The following is a 21,516-nucleotide window of genomic DNA, read 5'->3' on the forward strand; positions in this document are numbered from 1 at the left end:
CCACCCCGCCGGGCCCTCCCAGGCTCCGCGTGTGGGCCAGCGTGGGCCTGCCTGCTAAGGAGCCCTTCCCGGGCGTCAGCCTGTCTGCACCTGGGAAGGAAGCTCCTGGCGGGTTAGGTGGTGAAAATTTATGAAGCGTTAAGTGGTCTCACGGGCCCCACCCTGAGGGGTGTCTGCTCACTCCCCCGCATCCCTACGGGGCGTCACCAGCACAGAGAACAGCTGGACCCTCCTCCCACCACCTTTGGGACACAGGGGCCTGCTGGCCTGTGGCCACCCTTTTCCACGTGAGCTTATGGTTTTCTCTTGGCTTCTGATACTATTTTACATCCTCAAGGCATGGGATTTTTTTCCTTGCCTGAGATCTTTCATCTTTCCTTAACGAGCTTCTGCCTTTACTTCTTCAGATGTTTCCTCCTGTTCGTTTTGATGTTTTAGCCTACGTTCTTTTGGCAGTTTCAGCAACTTTGTAGAGAAGTGTGTCCCGGGCAAAGGTCCTGGCCTGGGAATGCGGGGTCGTGTCCTAGTAAAGGAGAGCGGAGAAGGCTTTCCCAGGCTCCACCGCTGTCGGCCTCCGCCTTTACAGCCCCTGCACCGGGCACTTCCTCTGGTCCGTGGTTCACCTCACACCCCGGGAAGGAGCAGCCACACCCCGGGCTGTCACCCCAGCGCTGGGAGGAAGGGCAGAGGGTGAGGAGCCCGAGACCCGGCAGGATATAAGCGCTGCCCCAGGTGCCCTGCGGTAGCTGCGCTGGGGTCTGGGCTGCTGTCTCCGGTTTCTGCAGCAGCTGCGGGAGGTGAGGAGGCAGGAGCCGAGTGGGAAATGCTCTCCTCTCGCTGGGTCTCTCCTGCCGGCCGTCCCCCACCCCAACCCGCACACGCCGAGGCCAGACGCCCCTTCCATCCAGGGTTCCTCGTGGCTTTCTGCTTGGCTCCTGAATCCATGCACCCTGTTCGCTTGTGTCTTTTCTGAGGGTAAAATGCGCGAGGGTGTGTGGGGCCTGCGCTAGCGCCGGTTGTTCTGCGTCCACGATGTCTTGCGTCTAGGAGGTCTGGTCCATCTCCGGTTTCTGTGGGATGGGTAAGGGAAGTGGCATATGAGGGTCTGGGGCTTTTTGGTGACAGTTGTCATCCAGGAATTCAGAAACCCGGTGGCCATCCCTGTTGCCAGCGCTGTGTTGTCTTCAGGAAACGCGTTTCATAACAGAACACGTTAACCGCTTCATGCCATTTCAGAAACCGAAGCAGGCCAGTGTGGAACACGGCCGTCCACACTGTGCGTGTGAACTTGAGTTGTTCTCCCTGGAGTGGCAGGAAAGGTCTAGGACGGCGTCGTGGGGGGCAGACACGGGCCACGCGTGAGCTGGTATCCGCCTGAAGCAACGTGACTGGAACGCGTCCCCGGGGCTCCTGGCACCTGGTCCATTCGCCCCGAAGTGCCCCGCGGGCTGGAGCCACAGGACGGCCTCCACTCACTGCCCACGGGCTGGGGAAGGAAAGCCAGGGGGCTCGTGACCCCAAGCGCTGCCGTTGGCCGAGAGCTCACTTGGCCTCGCACTGAGCTGTCGGCGTGGCGGCCTCCTCTCTTCTGACGTGGGACCCCCACGACAGGCCCTTCTGGGTTTCAGACCATGTTGGGGCTGGAAAAAAGCTTTGGAGGCTGTCGATTCCAACACCTGCATGTAGAGAAGGGAACCCGAGAGCGTGGTGCAACACGGCCAAAATCACCAGAGCTAGACCACACCGGGCCCCCCGGCACGCTGCAGATTCTCCTCGCCCTGGGCTCGTGCAGAGGACCGCAGCCCCACTGCTTGCCCACTGGACGGCGTGGCAGCCTCAGAGGACACTTCCCCTGCTCCTTTGCCCATGGTTACAGGACGGCAGGGTCATCTCACCACACAGGCAGCCCTCTGCCCTCTGCCCACCTGGCAGCAACCCGAGGGCATCTGTGGTCAGGCCCAGCCCGGCATGTGGGCTCTTGCTCTCCCCATCTCAGGAAGGGGCAGAGAAGGTGCCCCGGGCCCAGGGGAGGCAACAGGACCAGCCAAGCAGCGAGGAGTGGCCTCGAGGGACATGGGGGCAGCAGGCCCTGGTCTTCCCACGGTGACAGGGCAGCAGGTGGAGAGGGCTGTCCAGCGCCTGGGCCCTTGAGGACGTATGGGAAGCAAGGCTGGGGCAGCCAGCAAGCCCCTGGACCATGGCCTGGAACACAGCAGCCACTGGCCGGAGTGGACGGATGGGAGGCTGGGCCTTTGGGGGCGGGAGGACGCCACGCTACTCCAGCAGGAAGGACACAGAGCAGTTAACAAAAGCACAGAGGGACCGCGGGGGCACAGAGACCAAGCTCCCAGAGTGGCCGTCCGTGGTCACCTGCGCAGGTCAGGACGACAACATAACGGCAGGGGCGTGGGGCCTCGCCGTGTCTCTCAAGGACTGTGGCCAGGCCGCGGGAAGGCCCGGGGCTCAGCCACCGGGCGCCTGTGCTCTCAGATGAGTCCTCACGGCGTGCTCAGAGCTCAGGGCGCCTGGAAGGGAGCTGCCCCAGGCAGCCACGGCCGGCCGGGCCACCGCCGGGAGGTGAGGTGAGGCTCTCCGGGAGTGTCCCCACGAGAGCGCGCTTATGTGCGGCCTGTCCGCGCGGGACAAAGGGACGGGAAGTTCCTCAGCCATCAGCTCGCTTCCTGGGAAACAACGGGTCTGACACCTGTGTTCACCTGCCCCACCCGGGCGCCTCGTGTGCATTTCCTGCGCCCCAGTTTCCAACTGGAGATATGGTAATGTCGCAGTCAGCTGTGAGAGTGGTGTGTGAGTGACTAACGATTCAAACCTATTCTTAGGTTGCTGCCACGCCAGCAACTCAGAATTTCACAATGTAATTTCAAAAAGTATGAAAACTCTTCCTGCTAAATCTGGAAAAAGTTACAAGTGCCTATTCTGTGGTTTCTGCCCATTGGAAAACTAAGTCCCCTTGGGAGCCTAAGACCCCGCCAGAGGCCTAGAAGTCAGTTTAAGAAAGTAAATGCCAATGCTGCCAGCCCGGTCCGGCTGCCCGGAGGACGGTGCCGAGAGCCCTTGGCCAGGGGCTGCGCGGAAAATACAGGCCCCCTCCCTGGGGGGACTGCGGGGGTCTGCCGGCCAGCAGCCTGCTGCCTGGGCTGGACCCAGCATGCCCTGGGGATTCACTCCCACGAGCAGCATGGGCTGCGGCTGCTCACAGCAGCTCAGACTTAAAGGTGGGCTTTCCCCCATCGTGAGGAATCCAGTTGCTGCCTTTGGTTCAGAGGCTCAGGGCGGCAGGACTGAAGTCCCTCTGGCTCCCTGGCCGCTTCCCTCTTGGTGCCTTGATGGAGGTGGCCACTCCAGCAATCACAACGCGTAGCAGGCAAATGGAGAAAGTAGTGGTGATAGAAAGGGTACCCGCCCCCGCCCCCCCGCATGTCAGCCCTTTCAGGAGCCTTCCTGGGAGCTGGGGGGGTACCCACTGCAGGTGGCTGGGAACGCAGCCTCATCTCCCCCCGACCGAGCAACAGAGAAAGGGGGAGAGTGGTTCGGGGTAGAGCCCTGTGCTTCTTGGTTACACAGTCCTGCACAGCTTCTGAAAGCGCCGGCACGATCCGTCTCTGCACTGGGCTTGAAGACTGCTCCCTGCCCCCGGCCGGACTCACCACTGTGGTGACCCCTGTCCGGGGGCCTTGCCTCACCTCCCCGTGCAGCCCCAGCTCCCTGGTGCCCCTGGGCCCACAGCTCTGCCAGGCGCTGCCTCTGTCTGCAAGCCCTGTGCCTGCTGTGCACAGGCTGTACGGTGACAAGGACAGGACATGGCCCCTTCCCTCGGAAGCAGGGTCCTGGAGGCAGAGACCAGGTCTCACAGAGGGCAGAGCACACGCCCCCCCCCCTCGCCCCCACATGCCTACCCTCCTTCCCTGAGGGCTACAGGCCCTCAAGACCATCCTGCACCACGCCTCCCCCCTCCCTGAGTGCACAGGGCGAGCCTCCTTCGTCCGCCCCAGGGAGGGGCTGGCACTGGGTCTGGGGTCACAGCCCCCAGCAGGTGTCAGAAGCCAACCCAGATCCTACCTTCTTTTTTTAAATCAATTTATTTATTTTATTTATTTATTGTTGGCCGTGTTGGGTCTTCGTTGCTGCATGCGGGCTTTCTCTGGTTGCGGTGAGCAGGGACTACTCTTCATTGCGGTGCCGCGGGCTTCTCATTGCGGTGGCTTCTCTTGTTGCAGAGCATGGGCTCTAGGCACGCGGGCTTCAGTAGTTGTGGCTCGCAGGCTCAGTAGTTGTGGCTCGCGGGCTCTAGAGCGCAGGCTCAGTAGTTGTGGTGCACGGGCTTAGTTGCTCCGCAGCATGTGGGATCTTCCCAGACCAGGGCTCGAACCCGTGTCCCCTGCATTGGCAGGCGGATTCTTAACCACTGGGCCACCAGGGAAGCCCCCAGATCCTACCTTCTAAGCGCAGGGCATGCCTGGCCCATGCTGGCCAGATCCTTGCAGACCGTGTTCTGTGCGGCCAAGGAAGAGCTTCCAGGGCCGATCCCTGGGGTGTCCCCCTCCTCCATCCCCACCCCGTGCACACATGCACACCCGCCCGTCCCTGGCGCTTGAGTCTACGTCCTCCCAGGAGCCCTGCCCCTCAGCAGCACCTTTGTTGCCTACACACCTCCTTCCACTGCAGCGTTCACACACCCCCTCTCTTCCTCACCCAGAGGCAGGTGGGGACAGACACCCTTCAAGGGGGTGCCTGAGGGGGCTCAGAGAAGTGGGGCACTGAGCAAGGACTCGCCCAGCGGAGGGGGCTGGAGTGAGTGCTGACTCCTCCCCTGGAGCTCAGCCCTGGGCCCAGGCCCGGGCGGGGAGCGTGGTGTCTCGGGGACAGGGAGTGGCCAGGAGGGCAGCAGCAAGGTGCCCAGGCCGTGGGCCAGGACCCAGGAGCAGGGACATGCTGGGGTCTTGTGCCTGCAGAATGGCCTCGAGTAGAGGCCTCTCAGGGTCCCTGCCCCCACGATGGTCCAAGGGGGGCTCTTCTTCCTCAAAATGCTCAGCCCCACCGTGTCCTCGTCAGGCTCCCCAGGTTGCGGGGGTGGGGGGCAGGGGGTCACCCGGACCCTCTTATCCTGGGCCCTCTGCCTCCAATCCATCATTCTAACCTGTGTTCTCCCCCTCCTGCAGGCTGTCCTGGTGACGGTGCCGTGACCCCCGCCCACCAGCCCCTGCCTGGGTCCTCCCACTCCCCACTGAGCCACATCCTCACGGGCACCTTGTGCCAAAACCTAGGCGGATTGGCCAGCACCGGGCAGCGCCCCTCGTGCCCGTGTGCACATGCCCCCCACGCGCCCCTTGTCACAGGCAGGGACAGAGCACGGAAGGCCCGCGCACGGGGGCGACTCCCTCCGCCGCATGTCTTGCAGGTTGGTTGCCCAGATTCACGACGAGCTGCTGTTTGAAGTGGAGGACTCACAGATTCCTGAGTTCGCAGGTGAGCCCTGAGGGACCAGGGTTGGTTCTGTTTCACGAATAGTTACAGTATCTCCCTGGGGGCTCACAGGCCCCCTCCCTGCACCCGCTGGGTGTCACCTGCAGAAGGGCCAGCCTTGTTTGGGGGCCCTTGAGAGGTCTCGACGGCCACTCCCTGGCCAGCAGCCCTTGGGGAACGCTAAGTGCCCTACTGGGGGCCCTGCATCAGCCCCAGGGGCCCCGGAAAGAAGGGGGCGGCATTGGGACCCCAGGCCGGCGGGAGCCAGGCGGTGGGGCCGGCAGCAGGGTTAGTGCTGGAGCATCGGGGTGGCTGAGGCCCACAGGCTGAGCACAGACTCCAAGCCTGGGTGCCACCCTGCCCCCTCGACAGGCACCACCCGCCGTGAGCCCTCCGGGATTCTTTGAAGCTAGAGACCACCTGTCCCCTGACTCAGTCCTCAGGTTGGGCAGGACTCCTCTCCTAAACAACCACCACTGCAGTGGGCATGGGGGCCTCTCTTCTGCCTCTCTAGTGAGAGCAGGAGCCCTAGGGCCCTGGTCCCTCTAGGCCCTGCAGGGCCTGTGAGGGAGGTGGCCGGAGGATGGAGAGAGTACAGGGCTGGGCATTAGGGCTGGATGCCAGCCTCCCAACCAGCTCCCAAGTGACAACTGGCCAAGCCCTCCCCCAGCTCCGCCACCACCTGCAGAGACCTGCCCTGAAAAATGGTGAGACTACTATCCTCAGCACCCCAGCCTACACGCACCTCCACCTGACAGTTGGGAAACCAACCCATAGCAGGGCCCCATCCTACACAGGGTCCCATCCTACACGGGGCTTCAGCCTACACGGGGCTTCATCCTACACGGGACCCCATTTTACAATGGGCTTCATCCTACGTGGGGCTTCAGCCTACACGGGGCCCATCCTACACAGGGTCCCATCCTACACGGGGCTTAACCCTACACGGGGCTTCATCCTACACAAGGCTTCATCCTACACGGGGCCCCATCCTACACAGGGTCCCATCCTACACGGGGCCCATCCTACACGGGGTCTTATCCTACACGGGGCCCCATCCTACACGGGTCTTCATCCTAACAGGGCCCCACCCTACACAGGGCTTCATCCTACATAGGGTCGCATCCTACAAAGGCTTCATCCTACACGGGGCCCCATCCTACACAGGGCACCATCCTACACGGGGCTTGATCCTACACGGGGCCCCATACTACACGGGGTCCCATCCTAAATAATGGAGTCCCATCCTACACAGGGCCCCATCCTACAAGAGCTTCATCCTACACGGGGACCCATCCTACAGGGGCTTCATGCTACGCGGGACTTCATGTTACACGGGGCCCCATCCTACTCGGGGCTTCATCCTACACGGGTCTCCATCCTACAAGTGGCCCCATCCTACATGGAGCTCCATTCTCTTTGGGGCCCCATCCTACACAGGGCACCATCCTACACGGGGCCCCATCCTACCCGGGGCTTCATCCTACACAGGATCCCATCCTACACGGAGTCCCATCCTACACGGGTCGCCATCCTACACGGGGCTTCATCCTACAAGGGCTTCACCCTACACGGGGCCCCATTGTGCAGTGGGCTTCATCCTACACAAGGCCCATCCTACACGGGGTCCCATCATACACGGGGCCCCATCCTAAACAGGTCTTCATCCTAACAGGGCCCCATCCTACACAGGGCTTCATCCTACACAGGGTTGCATCCTACAAAGGCTTCATCCTACACGGGGCCCCATCCTACACAGGGCCCCATCCTACACGGGGCTTCATCCTACACGGTGTCCCATCCTACACAGGGTCCCATCCTACATGGGCTTCATCTTTCACGGAGTCCCATCCTACATGGGGCCCCATCCTACAAGAGCTTCATCCTACACGGGGCTCCATCCTACACGGGGTCCCATCCTACATGGGCTTCATCTTTCACGGAGTCCCATCCTACACGGGGCCCCATCCTACATGGGGCCCCATCCTACACAGGGCCCCATCCTACAAGAGCTTCATCCTACACGGGGCTCCATCCTACACGGGGCCACATCCTACACAGGGCTTCATTCTACAGGGGGGCCCATCCTACATCGTCATTTGAAATCTGTTTGGAAATAATGGGTCTGAAACAAACCATTTAATGGGATTGGCGGGTGCTCAGCTGCTGGTTAAAAAGGAAAGAAAAAATTCTACATCTGGAGGGAGCCGTCTTAGGAACAGTCCAGTTCCCGCTCATCCTGGGGGCAACTGCTAACCGTTTCAGGCAGGCACTGAGGCTCTGCTCCCCGTGGCTCCCTGAGGGATGCAGGGGCCTCGGCCACAGGCCAGCACTCAGAGGCACCACCTGGCGCTGTGCTGGGAGAGCTCTGGGGTCTCGACCCAGGCACGGACCGTGAGACAGGTGAACCCGGTGGGGGCCGGGGCTGGCTGCCATCTCTGAAATGCTGGATGGTCAGGACACACCTGATGGCGGCTCACAGGGCAGACCCAGAATGGGGCTCTGGGGCCCCTGGCCCAGGGACCCTGCCCTCACGGGCCATATGGTGCAGGCTGGGGACACGGGTCACCCCAGGGAGAGGCCTGGGAGAGAGCCAGCTCTGCCCGACCGCCACCGCCCCTCTGCCCAGTGGTTACTCGGGGTCACTCGTTTAGTCAGTCGCACAAAGGAGGGGATACACAGGAGGACCTGGCATTGTCTGCACACCCAGTGAGGGGGTGTCAAGGTCCGACTCCTCCCATCAGAAGCACCTGGACACCCCTGCAGCTCCCCAGGGAGGCCGGGCCCTCTGCAGGGCTCCCCTAGAGCGGGCTGGGCCCACGCTGCCCGCCCACCTCCCCACAGCCGGACCCAGGAGCCCCAGCAAGTGGCTCCCCATTCCCCGGCCACACCAGTGTCCCTCTGCAAGCACAGAGAGGGTAGCGAGGCCTTCGGGCAGCTCTGATCCTGCTCCGGACACCCCAGGCCCTGTGCCCCCGGGAGTTGGCCAGGGAGCCCTGGGGCCGCGGAGGACAGAGGACGAGGCAGCCTCCGCCGGTTCCTTGGGCGTTCCTTTGGCCGTCTTTGTACTGAAATGTCCGGTAACTTAGGGTGGAATGAAATATTCATTGATCAGAGGGGCAGAAGGGTTTGGAGCAAACCCTGAGAAACGCTGAGCCAGGCAGCCAGCCCGTCCCGCCCGGCTGCTCCCGGCCCAGCCCCCAGTGCCATGGAGTTGTCCTTGCAGCGGCACGGGCGCGTGAAACTTCACAGGGGTTTCGGCGGAGGCACAGGTCGTCCTTCCCCGGGCCGCTCGGGCCAGCGGGATTGCCTGGCCTGGCCACCCGGGGCGGGGGCGGGGGCGGGGGGCGGGTTGGCACGGGGGGGCCGCAGCTGCAGACAAGCGTGTGGGCGGGGCTACAGCAACGCTTGGGACCCGAGGGCCCTGCTCGCGGCACCCACTGTCGGGGCCCGTTAAGGCGCCTTCAAGCACGTGCCGGTGGGAGTTGGAACCAGTCGGGGAGAACCGCAGTGGCTGCCGGAGCAACCAGTACAGGTGACCATGACTGTGGACTTGGGAGAGCCGGGGAGCCTGGGGCGGGGGTAGGGCTGGGGCCCGGGTGTCCCCCCGGCGCCAGCTCTGCCAGGCAGGCTCGGGCTGCCCCTGAGTCTTGCTTTGTCCCAGCCCTCGTCAGGGGAACCATGGAGGCCCTGCAGCTCGTGCCGGCGCTGGAGCTGCAGCTGCAGGTGAGGGGGCGGGGCAGGAGCCGGGCGGGGCCAGGCTTGGGGGAGGAACTCATCAGCCCTCCCCCCAGGCCGCCCCCACCTGCCCCAGGTGCACCTGGACGTGCCAAGCCAGTCCCAGCCAGACTGCTGGCTGTTGGCTCTCAGAGGGGGCTCCAGGTCCTCACCAGGAAGACCTTCGGGTCCAAGCTCCCCCGGGCTGGTGGGGAAGGTGGAGGAATAACAAGGAGGTGAGAGTCCTTGAAGTCCTGCACACGGGCCCGCACAGGGTCAACAAGCACCTTGGAGCCCCTGGAAAGACAGCAGTGAAGGACGGCTCGCCCCTCGTCCCGTGGTCGCTCCCTCCTCCCTGCCGTGGACGCAGCCGTGCTCTGTGCCCCTGGCGCCCCTGCACCCGTCCCACCGTTAACTTCACCCCTCACCGCGCCCTGCGGGCGGCAGCTCGGCAGCATGAAGGAGCGCCCACACGGGCCCAGCCAGGGGCGGGGACTCCCGTGTTCTGGAGTGGCTGGCGTTTGCTCCTGTGGCAGGTGGAGACGCGGGGGGCCTCGAGGTCCCCAGGAGCCCAGGAAGCCCCACCTCACCCCACTAGTAGCCCTGCAGGTGGCAGGGGGCTGCAGCTGTGAGCGGCCCCTTCCCGTTGAGAGGGAGCTCTTGAGCCGCGGTCAAGGGTGCCCTCAGGATCAGGTCCCTGGGAGGGCTCTCCAGACCCCTCTGCACCTCTTGAAGTCAGCTGATCCCCCGGGGGACCACAGGTGGCCCCGGGACACATCTCCCTACGCCAGAGCCCCTGCCTGGCCAGCCCCTACGAGCTCCTTGCTGCACAGGGGCCCTGGCAGGTGAAGGGGGCTCAGCCAAGGTCGAGGCTTTGTGACAGGGTGGGTGTGCGGTGAGCCCGTTTACCTGTTGCCGCGTGTGTGAGTGTGTGTGTGCGTGAGTATGTGTGTGTGTGTGTGTGTGTGAGTGTGCGTGAGTGTGCGTCTGTCCGTAGCTGAGCTGCTGTGGCCGTGTCTAATCGTGTGTCTTGGGGCAAGTGGCTGCCCGCGTGGGGGTCTGGGCAGTGGCTGGGAAGGCCTGGCGCTCACCTCTGGCTGCCACCCGCAGGTGCCCCTGAAGGTGAGCCTGAGTGCCGGCCGCTCGTGGGGACACCTGGCACCACTGCAGGAGGCCCCGGCCCGTGACCCCACCACCGTCCTGCCAAGTCTCCAAGCAACCGCTCAGCCAACGCCGGCCCCTGAGCGCCTACCCCCGTGCACGCATTTTTCGCCTTCATTTGGTCTGTAGCCCCAGGCAACGGGCGGGGAAGAGAACTGGTTTCCACCAGCCCGCTGTGTGGCCTTCCCCAAGGTCAGAGTCAAGCGCTTGGTACTCGGCTAGGGCCACCTTCCCACTGGAGCTGGGGCAGCCGGGTGCCCCCTGGAGTAAACGCCTCTTGTGAACGTGCTCGGCCCTGTCGGCGTGAGTTCTTCCCGTGGGTGGGATACACTGCGCCCGCAGCCCTCGGCCAGCTGGCACAGCCAGGGCAAGCACCCCAGGCAGGAGTGGCCCAGCCCTAGGCTGCCCCAGGCTGACAGCTGCTCACCACCCCGCGGGTGCCCGGGAGCTGCCAGCATCCTCGCTCCCAGGGCCTCCCGGGCCAGGGCGGTGACATGCTGGCCAGAGATCACAGCCTGACCACCCTCCCGAGGGCCAGAGGGGCCCGTGCACCGGTGCTCGCCGGCCAGGTGTCCCTGCGAGCCGGTTCTCACAGACCCCCAGGGCCGAGGGAGGGCATGGCCCGTGCACCCCGGAGCCTCACAGCGGCCTGTGACAGAGGTACCACCCCCTGGCATGGTGGGGACACTGAGGCACGGGAAGGTCACCTCACTGGGACAAGTGTCCCAGCAGGACTGCAGCTGGGCTCCCCCCGACCCTGCCCCGCACCACTGCCCGGCCGCCTGTCTCATCCCGGGGCCCCATTCCCAGACCACCCTGGTCTGGGTCCAGGCTCCGCACGCCACCCTCCAAGTGGGGTGCAGCGCCTACCCAGGGCAGGGCGAGCATGTTGACAGGGCCCAGATGCAGCTCCAGGAGCGGGCACGGGTGCTCCCCCCGCCCCCGGCTGTGGACTCTGCTCCTGTGTAATGGCAACTAGAGCCCACGGGACACGGCATCACCTTTTCTGAGTGACGTGGCTCGTCACAGTTTATCATGCCCAGGCCCGTTTTTCTCATGGCTTCAAGATCTTGTCACTGGTCTCATGGGGTGTGCAGGGTCCAGATGGCCAGGCCCGACCACCATGTGATAGAACATTCCAGAACCTGGAAAGCTGCCAGGCCCCTCCACGCCACTGCCTCTGTTGTGTGGCCGTATGTCTGAGTGGCAGCCTGTCTTCATGCTCTGTCACCTCAGAAGCAAGACCACTGCCGGGCTTCACAAGGAGCATCTCACTCAAGCAAACGACCGTCCGTCCCTGGGAGCTGACATCTCTGGGCCAGCGCGGGCCACCGTGTGCCTTGTGGGGGGAAGCCACGTGGGGTGGGCGCGTCCCAGAGGGTCCCAGTCAGACCCGCGAGAAGGGACTGAGGGGCGAGGGGTGGACGGACCCTGCGAGGACGTTCCCTCCCACCCAGAAGCCGGGCCAGGCCAGGAGAGGGCAGCCAGGGGAGCGCCTGCTGTGGAGAGCCGTCCACGCTGGGTGGGCTGCAGGAGCCTTTGGACACGGCTGGGTGTATGTCCACCCTGAGCCTCAACGTCCCTGCCCCACCCCCGTGCCCTGCTCTCCAGCCTGACACCCCCATTCCATCACCCTCCCTTCCTTAACAGACACTGGGGGTCCCACTGCCCCTCCCACCTGGGTCCCACACCTCATGCCATCCTTCAGAGCCGACCTGCTCCAAGGAGGCGTCAAACAGAAGGGCAGACCCCCAGGCCCGCAGGAGAGCCCGGCCGGGGCTGCTGACACAGAAACGGGGGCCTCTCAGCCCACAGGTCACCCAGGCACCTGCTCCGGCCTCCGGGAGGAGGGGCCCAGCGTCTCCAGGAAAGCAGCCCTTCCTGGCCCAGCGTCGCACAGACGACACCTCAAGAAAGCATGGAGCCCGGTTCCATCAACTCTGGTTTTATTGAAAAACAGCAGCATTGGGGGCTGGGCAGGCGGAGGGACACTGCTCCCGGCCCCTCCCGTCGCTCACACACGCACAGGAAGCCTGGGACCCTCTCCCCAGCCCTGCAGCCTGTCTCCTCTGGACGCAGTGCACGGCCCCTCCGGGCCCTCTCGGGGGCTGTTTGGTACATCCTGGGGTGTCAGGACAGACGCCACAGTCCTGGGCTCACAAACGGTAAACACAGTAAGTGAAACCAGCCACCATGACACGTTCTGGGCTCTGCCTGCCCAAGGACACCGCGTCCATGGCAGCTGTGGTCAAACAAATCTGATCTCGGCCAGTCTGGCTGAGTGTCACTGCCCTTGCCACCCTCCCCACACGGCCAGAGAGCTGGGCAAAAGCCCATCCTGATCACCCCCCTTCACACAGGCCGTCCAGCACCCTTGGCCAGGGAGGAAGGAGCGCTAGATTCAAGGTCCGCTGGGTCCGGAGAAGGAGCGTGAACGAGGCCTCAGGCCAGCCGCACCGCCGAGCACCTCCCGGCCTCCCCTTCCCAGCCAGAGCGGGCCCTCGGCCACCAGGCTCCCTCCCTGCACACACACACACGCGCACACGCAGAGGCACACACGTGTGCACGTACCCACAGGCACACATGCACACACACAGGCACACCTCTTCTCCAAAACGGCTAATTATTGCTGTTAAAAAACCACATCCAACAACAGTAGCTTGGGGCTCCCCCTCCCTGACCCCGGGCAGCCCACTTGTCAGTGGACCTCACGCCATCACTGAAAGCCTGTCCTCGGCACCATGGAGCAAACACAGTCCAGGATCTGCCCCACACCCAGCCCAGAACTCGAACCCGAAAGCCTCGGCCAGAGGGCCACCAGCACAGGCACACAGCCTGTGGCCAAAATGATTCACAGAAGCGGCTTCACACAGACACAGGAGCAGCAGGAACACGGAGGACACGGCCAGGGAGAGGCAGCGGGCTCCCAAGGCCTGGGGGCCACCGTCCAGCCGTCCCCCAGACACTGACGGGAAGGCGGCCCCAGGGCTGCGCCCAGCGCCCGAGGACGGGCAGAGAGCCACACCCGCAGTGTCAACATGCCTCCCAGAGGCCAGAGCCAGGCCCTGTGGCCCAGAGAGCCTCCCAAGCACTTGCCCGACGCCAGAGGGGCCACCTGAGAAAGGACACCCAGAGCAGGGTGGGGGCCGCCCCAGGACCGTGGGGCCTCCCAGCCCAAGCCTTCTGCCCCCCGTCCCTCCCCCACTCCACCCAAGGGCAGCAGGGGGAGGCCAGGCCGGACACGATGGCGGTACCAGGTGGGAGACGCTGCCACGGCCCTTCCTGGGGCCGGGCCACCTGGCTGGCCCCAACACACGCACACCACCCACCCTGGCTGCCCACCCTCGGGGGCCAGCTGTCTGAAGAGCCCATACCTGGGCGGGGGGCACTACCCCTGGGACGGCCCGCCAGCCACATGCCAGGACCCCGGTGGCACTGGGCCATCCCGAGGCGCTGGAGCCTTCAGCTGCCCTGGATCCCACTGCCTGGACGTGCCCATCGGGCCTGTGTTCCAGGCTCAGCTGACGGAGACATCCTGAGCGCTCTGCCTTCCACTTTCCGCTCCAGAAACAGACAACAGAAGCCCTGGAAGCCCGACCCCTGAGCACGGGTGCCGGGCCCAGGGCTGGCTTTCCAGTCGGGGGAGGCCCAGGGGCCAGCAGGGAGGGGAGGGGGCCCAGGGCCGCCCAGTGCAGAGAAGCTGCCCAGACACATCACTGGGCAGGACCCCAGGAGGACGCTTCACAGAGGTAGAAGAAGTAACATCAGAATTTCTACAAAGGTATAAAATTCACATCTCAGTGCATGTTTGTGGAGCAGTTAGCTCCCAGGCTGGGGGAAGGACGGGAGACCTGCCCCCCGTGGTCCTCAGGAGCCCAGGAGCCGCACGCTGGCCGGGCAAGGGTCCTGACCTGGGCTCAGCATGCACCCAGCCTGGGGCACATAGGTGCCTCTGCCCACCTCAGGGGCCAGGCAGCAGCTGGACAGCAGAGTTCCAGACACATGGCCACCCTGCCACACCCCTCCTGGCATCTCTCCTGGCAGCAACAAGAGGGCATAAGGAAAGGTCAAGAGCCCAGCCAGCACCCACCACCCTCTGGGCCACCGACTGGGGCGTGGGGAGGACGCAGCGTCGACAGACACCAGCAGGACGGGAGGGGCCACACCACTGCCAGAAGCAACACCAGCGAGGCACTTTGGTCAATGCCAACAGACATGGGCAGCCCCGGGGGGCTCCCACGGCCCCACCCACGTGCCCCACACCAGGGACGGGAGGTCCAAAGGCACAGGATCAGAGGAAGCTGGCAGCGTCCCACTGCCACCACCTGACACCTGACAAGACACGACCCACCACGTGGACTTCACGGGCCCCCACCTGCCCTTCCCACCTGGCCAGGCCTCAGGCCAGCTGCAGCCCCAACTCGTCCCATGCCAACTAAGGCCACCCCAAGCCGACACCGAACCAAACAGAAAGAGGAAAAAGGCACAACTGTTTGTTTTCCATTTTGCTAAAACACTTTACGTCTGTCTGTATAATCCAGATTAACAAAATCTGAGAGCTGCAAGAAAATAGGGTGCCGATTTCTGTACAGTCTACAAAATTCCCATCCCCAAGTAGGGACCGGGCGCCACCAGGGAGAAATGTACAGGGGAGCACGGGGTCTGTACAATGTTCTGCAAATATCTCGGTTGCTGACAGCACAAAAGGCCCCTCAGGAAACTAGGCTTGTTCCATCCATCTGCTTATTTCCAAAGCGCCTCTTTAAGAATGCTCCCTCCACGGTCCCGCACGTGGGACCCAGCTCAGTGGCCCGCGACGCCTGCCACTTTCCCCTCCCCCAAATCCCCAAATTAGGGGGTCTTGGCGGGCATCTCTGCCCTCCTGCCACCAGGCGAGGTCCGGGCTTACAGCTGGACACACGGGCACTGCCAACCACCACCTTCCTCTCCCCCTCTGGGCCACGCCCCCACCCAAAGGCCGCTGCCTGAGACCTCAAGAAGGACAGGGTGGAGGCACAGGTCCCCCCGAGCCCACGGTGAACTCCTGCGTGGGAGGCTGCCAGGAACTTGCTCCCATCCTGGCCTCCGTCCTGCAACACAAGAGCCCGACAGGGGTGGCCCGGAGCCTCCTCACAAAGCGGGAGTGCTCTTTGGGGGGAAATTATGTTAAGTCAGGGTCTCCCTCCAGATTCCAAACTGAAAGCCTCCACCCACCCGGCCACCCACCCCCACCAAACTGGGCCACAAATAGTGCATTCTAGACCACACAGGGGTGTGTGTGTGTGTGTGTGTGTGTGTGTGTGTGTGTGTGTGTGTGTGTTAAGGGATAAACTACCGTTTTGTCCCAAGAATTAAAGTCATGCAGAGTGCTATTCTGTCTAAATAACTTATTAAAAAATAGGTCGGCTTCAGGCTGGGAGAAGCTGCGGGCTCGGTGGTGCAGGCAGCAGCCTGGGTTGGTAAGATTCACAGGACAGAGCCCGTCAGCCGCAAGGCAGGAGGTCCTCAGGGAGGTCTGGGGGAGGCCACCAGGATCAAGCTGGCACTGGGGGAGAGATGACCCCATGACTGCCTCCTACCCTGCTCTCCTGAAGGGCCCTGACCACGGCTGTACAACATGTTGCCATGGGAACCACACCTGGACAATGCCACCCATCAGCAAAGCCCGGGCAGAGGAGGGGCAGGTACCGAAAGGAAAGACAGGTGATCCGACGTCAAAGCAAAGCTGAACTGGGTGAAGCAAGGAGCAAGGTGGACAGTCAGGCCTCCCAAGAGGCCGGGCTGGGGCTGGGGGCGCTCACCAGTCTGGGTCCAGTCCAGGCAGGGCAGGGGGTGGGAGGCTGTGGGCATGCGGCATGCTGCGGCCAGGCCACACCCTCAGCATGCACAGAGCAAAGCGGGCCCGCAGCCAGCTCGGCGCCCCGTGGGGCAGTGGCCGACCGGTGCAGCAGGCCACGCCTGCTGGGGACTGATGGCTGAGCCACCGCCTGGCTGGTGGCCAGGGGTCTGCTGGGCGGGGGCCTCACTGCAGAGGCTCTGTGCTTGGTGGGCAAGGCTGGGCCCGCCCCCACCCCGGGGGTGGGCTGGAAGGGGCCCCTCGCGCCAGGGCCGGGCAGCTGCGTGGGCTCGCGGTGGTCCACGCTGTCACTCTTCAAGATGCGGCCCCAGCAGACTGGGGAGGGCAAGGGGCGTGGCTGGGAACAACCCACCTCCCCAAGTGTCACGGACGAGCAACGGCCCCGCACCCCCCCAGGAACCAGCCAAAGAACCGTGTGGTGCCGAAAAAGGAAAAACCCAACACAAACGCCAAGGTGAGCGTCTGAAAGCGGCCCGGGCGGCGGGCAGGAGGGCACAGGCGGACGGGGCGGTGGGCGGGGCAGCGGGCAGGTGGGTGGCGGTCACTCCTCGCGCAGCTGCAGGCGGTAGCGGTGGTAGCGGACCTGGAAGAAGAGGCGCTCGGCCAGCGAGAGGGTCATGCCAGGCATCACGTAGCGGTCACTTGAGCCCATGTGCCTGAAGCCCAGCGACTCGTAGAGCTTGTGGGCGGCCACCTTGACGGCTGTCGTGCCCAACACTACCGCAGAGTAGTTGTGCACCAGGGCGAACTCCAGCACCTTACGGCCCAGCGCCTTGGCGATGCCCTTGCCACGGAAGCGTGAGTCCACCGACATGCGCAGCAGCTCCACCGTGTTGTCCGCCGCGTGGGCCCGCGCTGCCACGATGCCCACCACGTTGCCATCCAACACGGCCACCCAGAAGCAGGAGCCTGCGGGGAACGGGCGGTCAGGGCCACTGGCGCTAGTGCATGACACAGCCGCCCCGGCAGGGTCCTCTGGGCGGAGGGAGCCAGGCCCAATTTGCCTGCTGCCCCCAGCGGCCCTGGAGCCACCCTGACCCTGGGCCTGTGTCAGGCCAGCCATCCCCACCCCCGGCCCAGACCAATCGCCGCCCCACGCAGGGCAGGAGGAGGCGGGGGAAGACCTCAGGGAGATGAGGGAGCAAGAGAGACAGAGAGATGAAGACCAGAGGAGAGAGGCCTGCAGGGCACAGGCCACGGGGAGAGCCACCTCCTCTGGGGACCCAAGGCCCAGGGGCTACAGGAGGCAAGGCCAGGGGGCAGTGCCTGCTCCGAGGAGCCCGGCCTGCACACGCCCTACCCACGGCCACGCCAGCCTCCACTGCCATGTCCTCCCACCAGCCACCCCCCAGGCCCCGGCCCCAGCCTCCCTCCTGCAGCGGCCAAACCCTCCCCCGCTAACACTCCTTCCCCGGACCCCCACCCAGAAGAACTCTTCACTCTGCCGCCCTACGCCTGGGGGTCCCCCACTACCTCACCTGCCAACGCGGCCCCCATCAGCCCGTCAGCTCTGCCGAGCAGTCTCCTGTCTCCTTCACCGTCAGACCCCGAGACTGAGACCGGGCACGTGGCCCGAGCTCGGGAAGGAGCTGACCGCCCCCTCCACCGGCTGACCTGCCCACTGTCCGGGAGTTCGGGCTCTCCCCACCTGCCCGGGCCCAGGTCAGAGGTCAGCACAGTCCTGGGAGCCTCGTGCCTCCCCAGGCCTCGGTTCCCCCGTTGTGGGAGCAGCTCCCACGAGTCCAGCACGGCCCCACCAGCCGCTGTCCAGCCTCTCTGCCCCTGCGGGATCTTCCTGCACACCCACCAGACATCTCAGGAGGGGTGAGCAGGACCCAGCCCCCCATCTGACACCCAAGGACACTGCACTCCAAAGAGGGCAGGGCCATGCCGGGCCCCAACCCCTCTTCTGCTCCTGCGGCCTGGGCTTTGGTGCCAGGTGGGTCTCACTCTGCTGTCCCCTCCCATCCTGGGGGGAGGCAGGCTGAAGCCAGAGCTCCATGGAGGCTGATAAGATGCTTTGTTTGGGATTGGGAAAGGGTCAAGGAGAACCAAAGGTGCCCAAGGCCAGCCAGGCAGCCTCGGGGCGGGGAAAGGACCAGCCACCAGCGCGCAGGAGCTGGCCAGGCCAGAGCGTGTCACCCCTGCTCCGGGACGCCTTGCCTCTCTTCTCCCCACTGCCCTTCCCTGGCACTCACCAGGATGCTGCTAGACCCTAACCAACCAGGCGCACTCTGTCCCTCTCCTCAGGGACCTTCCTGCACTGGAAGACCCTCACACCCCAGCTCCAGGCATGGAGAAAATCATGACCCTGCCTCCCAGGACCCACCCTGCCTCAAGGCCAGCCTGGAGAGTAAAGAATGGCTCCAGACCAGGTCCCAGCCCCTCCCTCTACAGAAGGCCAGGGCCGGGGCGAGAACCTGGGCTTACTAAGTGCCCCAGACACCAGAAGTGGGACCCCTGGTCTCCTAGGGTCCTCATTCCCCCAGAGTGACCTCTGCCCTCTCCCCACCACGTGGTCCTCTGCCACACAGGGACCTAGCATTCCAGGCCAGCCCAGGATCCAACAAGGCACGCCCAACAGGACTGGAGAGAGGTGAGAAAGACCCCCTTCCCCCCATGAACCACTAGGGCAGCACAAACAGCAGGGCCGGGACACCATGGCCCAGGGCCAGCTCAGGCCACTCAGAGCCCTGCCCTCAGAAGACACAGGACGGAAGCCCGGCCATACTCAGGGGAGAGGACCTAGTCCTGCCAACCCCAGCGCCTGCCAGCCTGCAGCCAGAGCCCTTGGGCACCCAGAAGGCTCGGGTCACGGGGGCGCCCCAGCCCAGGCTGACCTGTGCCCAGCCCCTGCCCCAGGCCCGCCCCGAGGTTGCTGCGCTGGGGGCAGCTCTGCCAGAAGGAAGGGCTGGGGAGGAGGGCAGGAGGGGGCAGGGGGGAGGAGGAGTCCAGAGACCCCCGGGGACTCACCAGGGGGCTTCATGTAGTACTGCTCAATGTCGGCCATGTCCGTGTGTAGCGCGCTGTCCAGGTAGGCGAGGACCACCTTCCGGCTGTAGTAATAGCGCAGGCCCAGCAGCCCTGCTGGCAGCAGGCACGTCAGCAGCAGCGAGCGGCTCAGGGCAAAGCAGAGCGCTGCGGGGGGAGGTGGCGCCCGGTGAGTGGTCGGTGGGGCAGAGCCTGTGGGGACAGCCCCGCGGACCAGCGCGGGGAAGACGGACCCAGGCCCACCAGCCCCCTGGTAAATAAGCCGGTTAGGGACATGCGCAGAGGAGAGACCATGCCAAATAGGCCAGGCCCGTTTTCTCCGGAAAAGCAAAGAACATTACAGCTGCCCCTTCTGCTTTTCCCTATTATCAAACTTCTCACCGTAGGACGCGTTACCTTTATAACCTGACATCACAGGATTTCTTAACATGCTGAGCACCGCAGCGGCCTCTGGGCAGGCTGCCCTCAATAGCTGGTGGGCACAGCCCAGGACAGGGCTACTGAGGGGTGGCCCCTGCCCATCGCCCCGGCCCCCTAGCTGGGGTAGGGGCTTTGTCCACAGCCTGGCCCACACGGGGCGGGGCGGGGGAGGGTGCCAAAGAGCTGCCCGGCCAGGCACCTGCAGGCCGTCCCACCCTTGGGAAGTGGGGGCCCCGCCTTCCAGCAGGAGGGCCCCAGCCAAGAGCCCTCCCTGGGCCAGCCTCTGGGTGCTGCGAGGACAGGGACCAGGGAGAAGCTGCTTCCAGCCTAGGCCACCGGGATGCAGACGTGCCTGCAGTGAAAGTGCCTCTGCTGCGTGACCTTGGGAAAGTCCCACCCCCCAGCCTCAAGCTCCTCACCTCTGAAATGGGGAGAACCACCCTCCCACGGCAGAGCCTCAAGGGGCAAAGCCCCAAGGCCCCTGTGGGGGCCGCCCGCCGTGAGGGCCCACTGCCCCCTCGTCTGCTTCCTCGGCGCTCACCCTCCCCCGGAGCCCCAGGGAGCCGGCTGTCTTCCCTCATAAATTAGCGCTCGGAGCCGCCGAGGCAGCCGCCCCCGCCCCGCGGATTATATATAGTTCCACGCGCCAGGCGCGGGGCCTCGGCAGCGGTCGCTACCTGCCGTCACCCCGCCCCCACCCGGGATGACCAGGAAGGGGACGCAGGTGGAGACCCCAGTTCCCCGCCCGCAGCCCCTGCACCCGGCCCGCACTGGTTCCCACGCCCCCGCCCGGCGCGCCTTGGCCGGGAGCCCGGGCCGGCCCCAGCGCTGGGGGCCACCTCGCCCCGGGCCTCCGCAGAACGCGCGGGTGCGTGTCCGCGCGCGTACGAGGGGGGTCGGGGGTCCGCTTCCGTCCCAGGACGAGGCCCGGGCCCGAGGCGGGGCCGAACGGGCCGGAGGGAGTCCCGCGCGCGTCCCCAGAGGGCCAGGCGGGCACAGACTGCGGCAGGCGGGGTGCGCCCGGCCGGCCGCGGCCCCGACCCCGCCGTCCCCGCGGGGTCCCCGCGCACTGACCGGCCAGCAGGGCGTAGAGAAGCTGCGTGCGCGGGTGGTGCCGCAGGCCGCGGAAGGCCGTGTTGGGGATGCGCTCCATGATGCCGTCGTAGAAGATGCGGCGCGCCGCCTCCTGCTCCGCCGCGCGGATCTCGCGGATGTACACGCCGCGCCCCTCCCGCGGCTCCGCGCCCCCCGCGCCGCCGAGGGGCTGGGGGCCCGGCGCGGGCGGGGGCGCGGCGGGGGCGGCGGCCGGCCCAGGAGCGGCGGGCAGCGGGGGCCACATGGCGCCGGCGGCGGCGAGCAGCGCGTCCTTCTTGGCCCCCGGCAGTGCCTCATGGTCCTCGGCGGCCACGATCTTCGTCTCGCAGACCATGTCGGGAGGCCCACAATGCATGCACCCGGCCGGGCGGCGCAGCGCAGGGACGCGGGCCGGGCTGCGGGCGGGCTCAGCCCGGGCCCAGGGCAAGGGCGCGGCGCCCTCGGACCCGCGGCGGCGGCGGCGGCGGCGGCGGCGGCGGCAGCGGCGGCGGCTGTTCAGGAGCGCGGGGCGGAGGCGGCGGGCGGCCGGGGCGCGCGCAGGGAGCTACGCCGCATTTTGGAGAAGTATTTATAATGCAGCGGCGCCGGTGCAGTCGCGGCGCCCGGGGTCCCGCAGGGTCCTAGCGTCCACTGCATTGGCTGCCGAGGGTCACCATGTGATCTCGAGGGTGGGAGCAGACGCCGCCTCCGCGCCCGCCCGATGGCACACTTGGGCGCTTCGCGGCGGCCGGGCGGGGGAGGCGCGGGCGGCCCGGGGCGCGACGGAGCGGCCGAGCCCCGCGAGGTGTCCGGGG

At 65.4% G+C, this 21,516-nt stretch overlaps 2 protein-coding genes across 2 annotated transcripts in view; one reads left to right on the forward strand and one right to left on the reverse strand.

Annotated features, from left to right (window-relative positions):
* The window catches only part of POLN (DNA polymerase nu), a 173,991-nt gene extending 163,423 nt beyond the window's left edge, over nt 1-10,568 (forward strand). Inside the window, exons 24-26 of the mRNA XM_059923737.1 lie at nt 5,417-5,484; nt 9,146-9,207; nt 10,309-10,568. Coding sequence (XP_059779720.1) covers nt 5,417-5,484; nt 9,146-9,207; nt 10,309-10,488 — 310 coding nt within the window. The 3' untranslated portion in view covers nt 10,489-10,568. The remainder of the gene's footprint in view (nt 1-5,416; nt 5,485-9,145; nt 9,208-10,308) is intronic.
* A 1,720-nt stretch (nt 10,569-12,288) lies between these two features.
* NAT8L (N-acetyltransferase 8 like) lies at nt 12,289-21,166 on the reverse strand. The gene is made up of 3 exons (XM_059923738.1): nt 20,702-21,166; nt 19,190-19,354; nt 12,289-17,125 (listed from the first exon to the last, which is right to left on the reverse strand). The coding sequence occupies exons 1-3, from the start codon at nt 21,075-21,077 to the stop codon at nt 16,758-16,760; spliced, it is 909 nt and encodes a 302-aa protein (XP_059779721.1). The 5' UTR covers nt 21,078-21,166; the 3' UTR covers nt 12,289-16,757.
* Between the last annotated feature and the right edge of the window lie 350 nt (nt 21,167-21,516).

This window comes from Balaenoptera ricei, chromosome 5 (assembly GCF_028023285.1).
Source record: "Balaenoptera ricei isolate mBalRic1 chromosome 5, mBalRic1.hap2, whole genome shotgun sequence".
Lineage (NCBI taxonomy): Eukaryota > Metazoa > Chordata > Mammalia > Artiodactyla > Balaenopteridae > Balaenoptera > Balaenoptera ricei.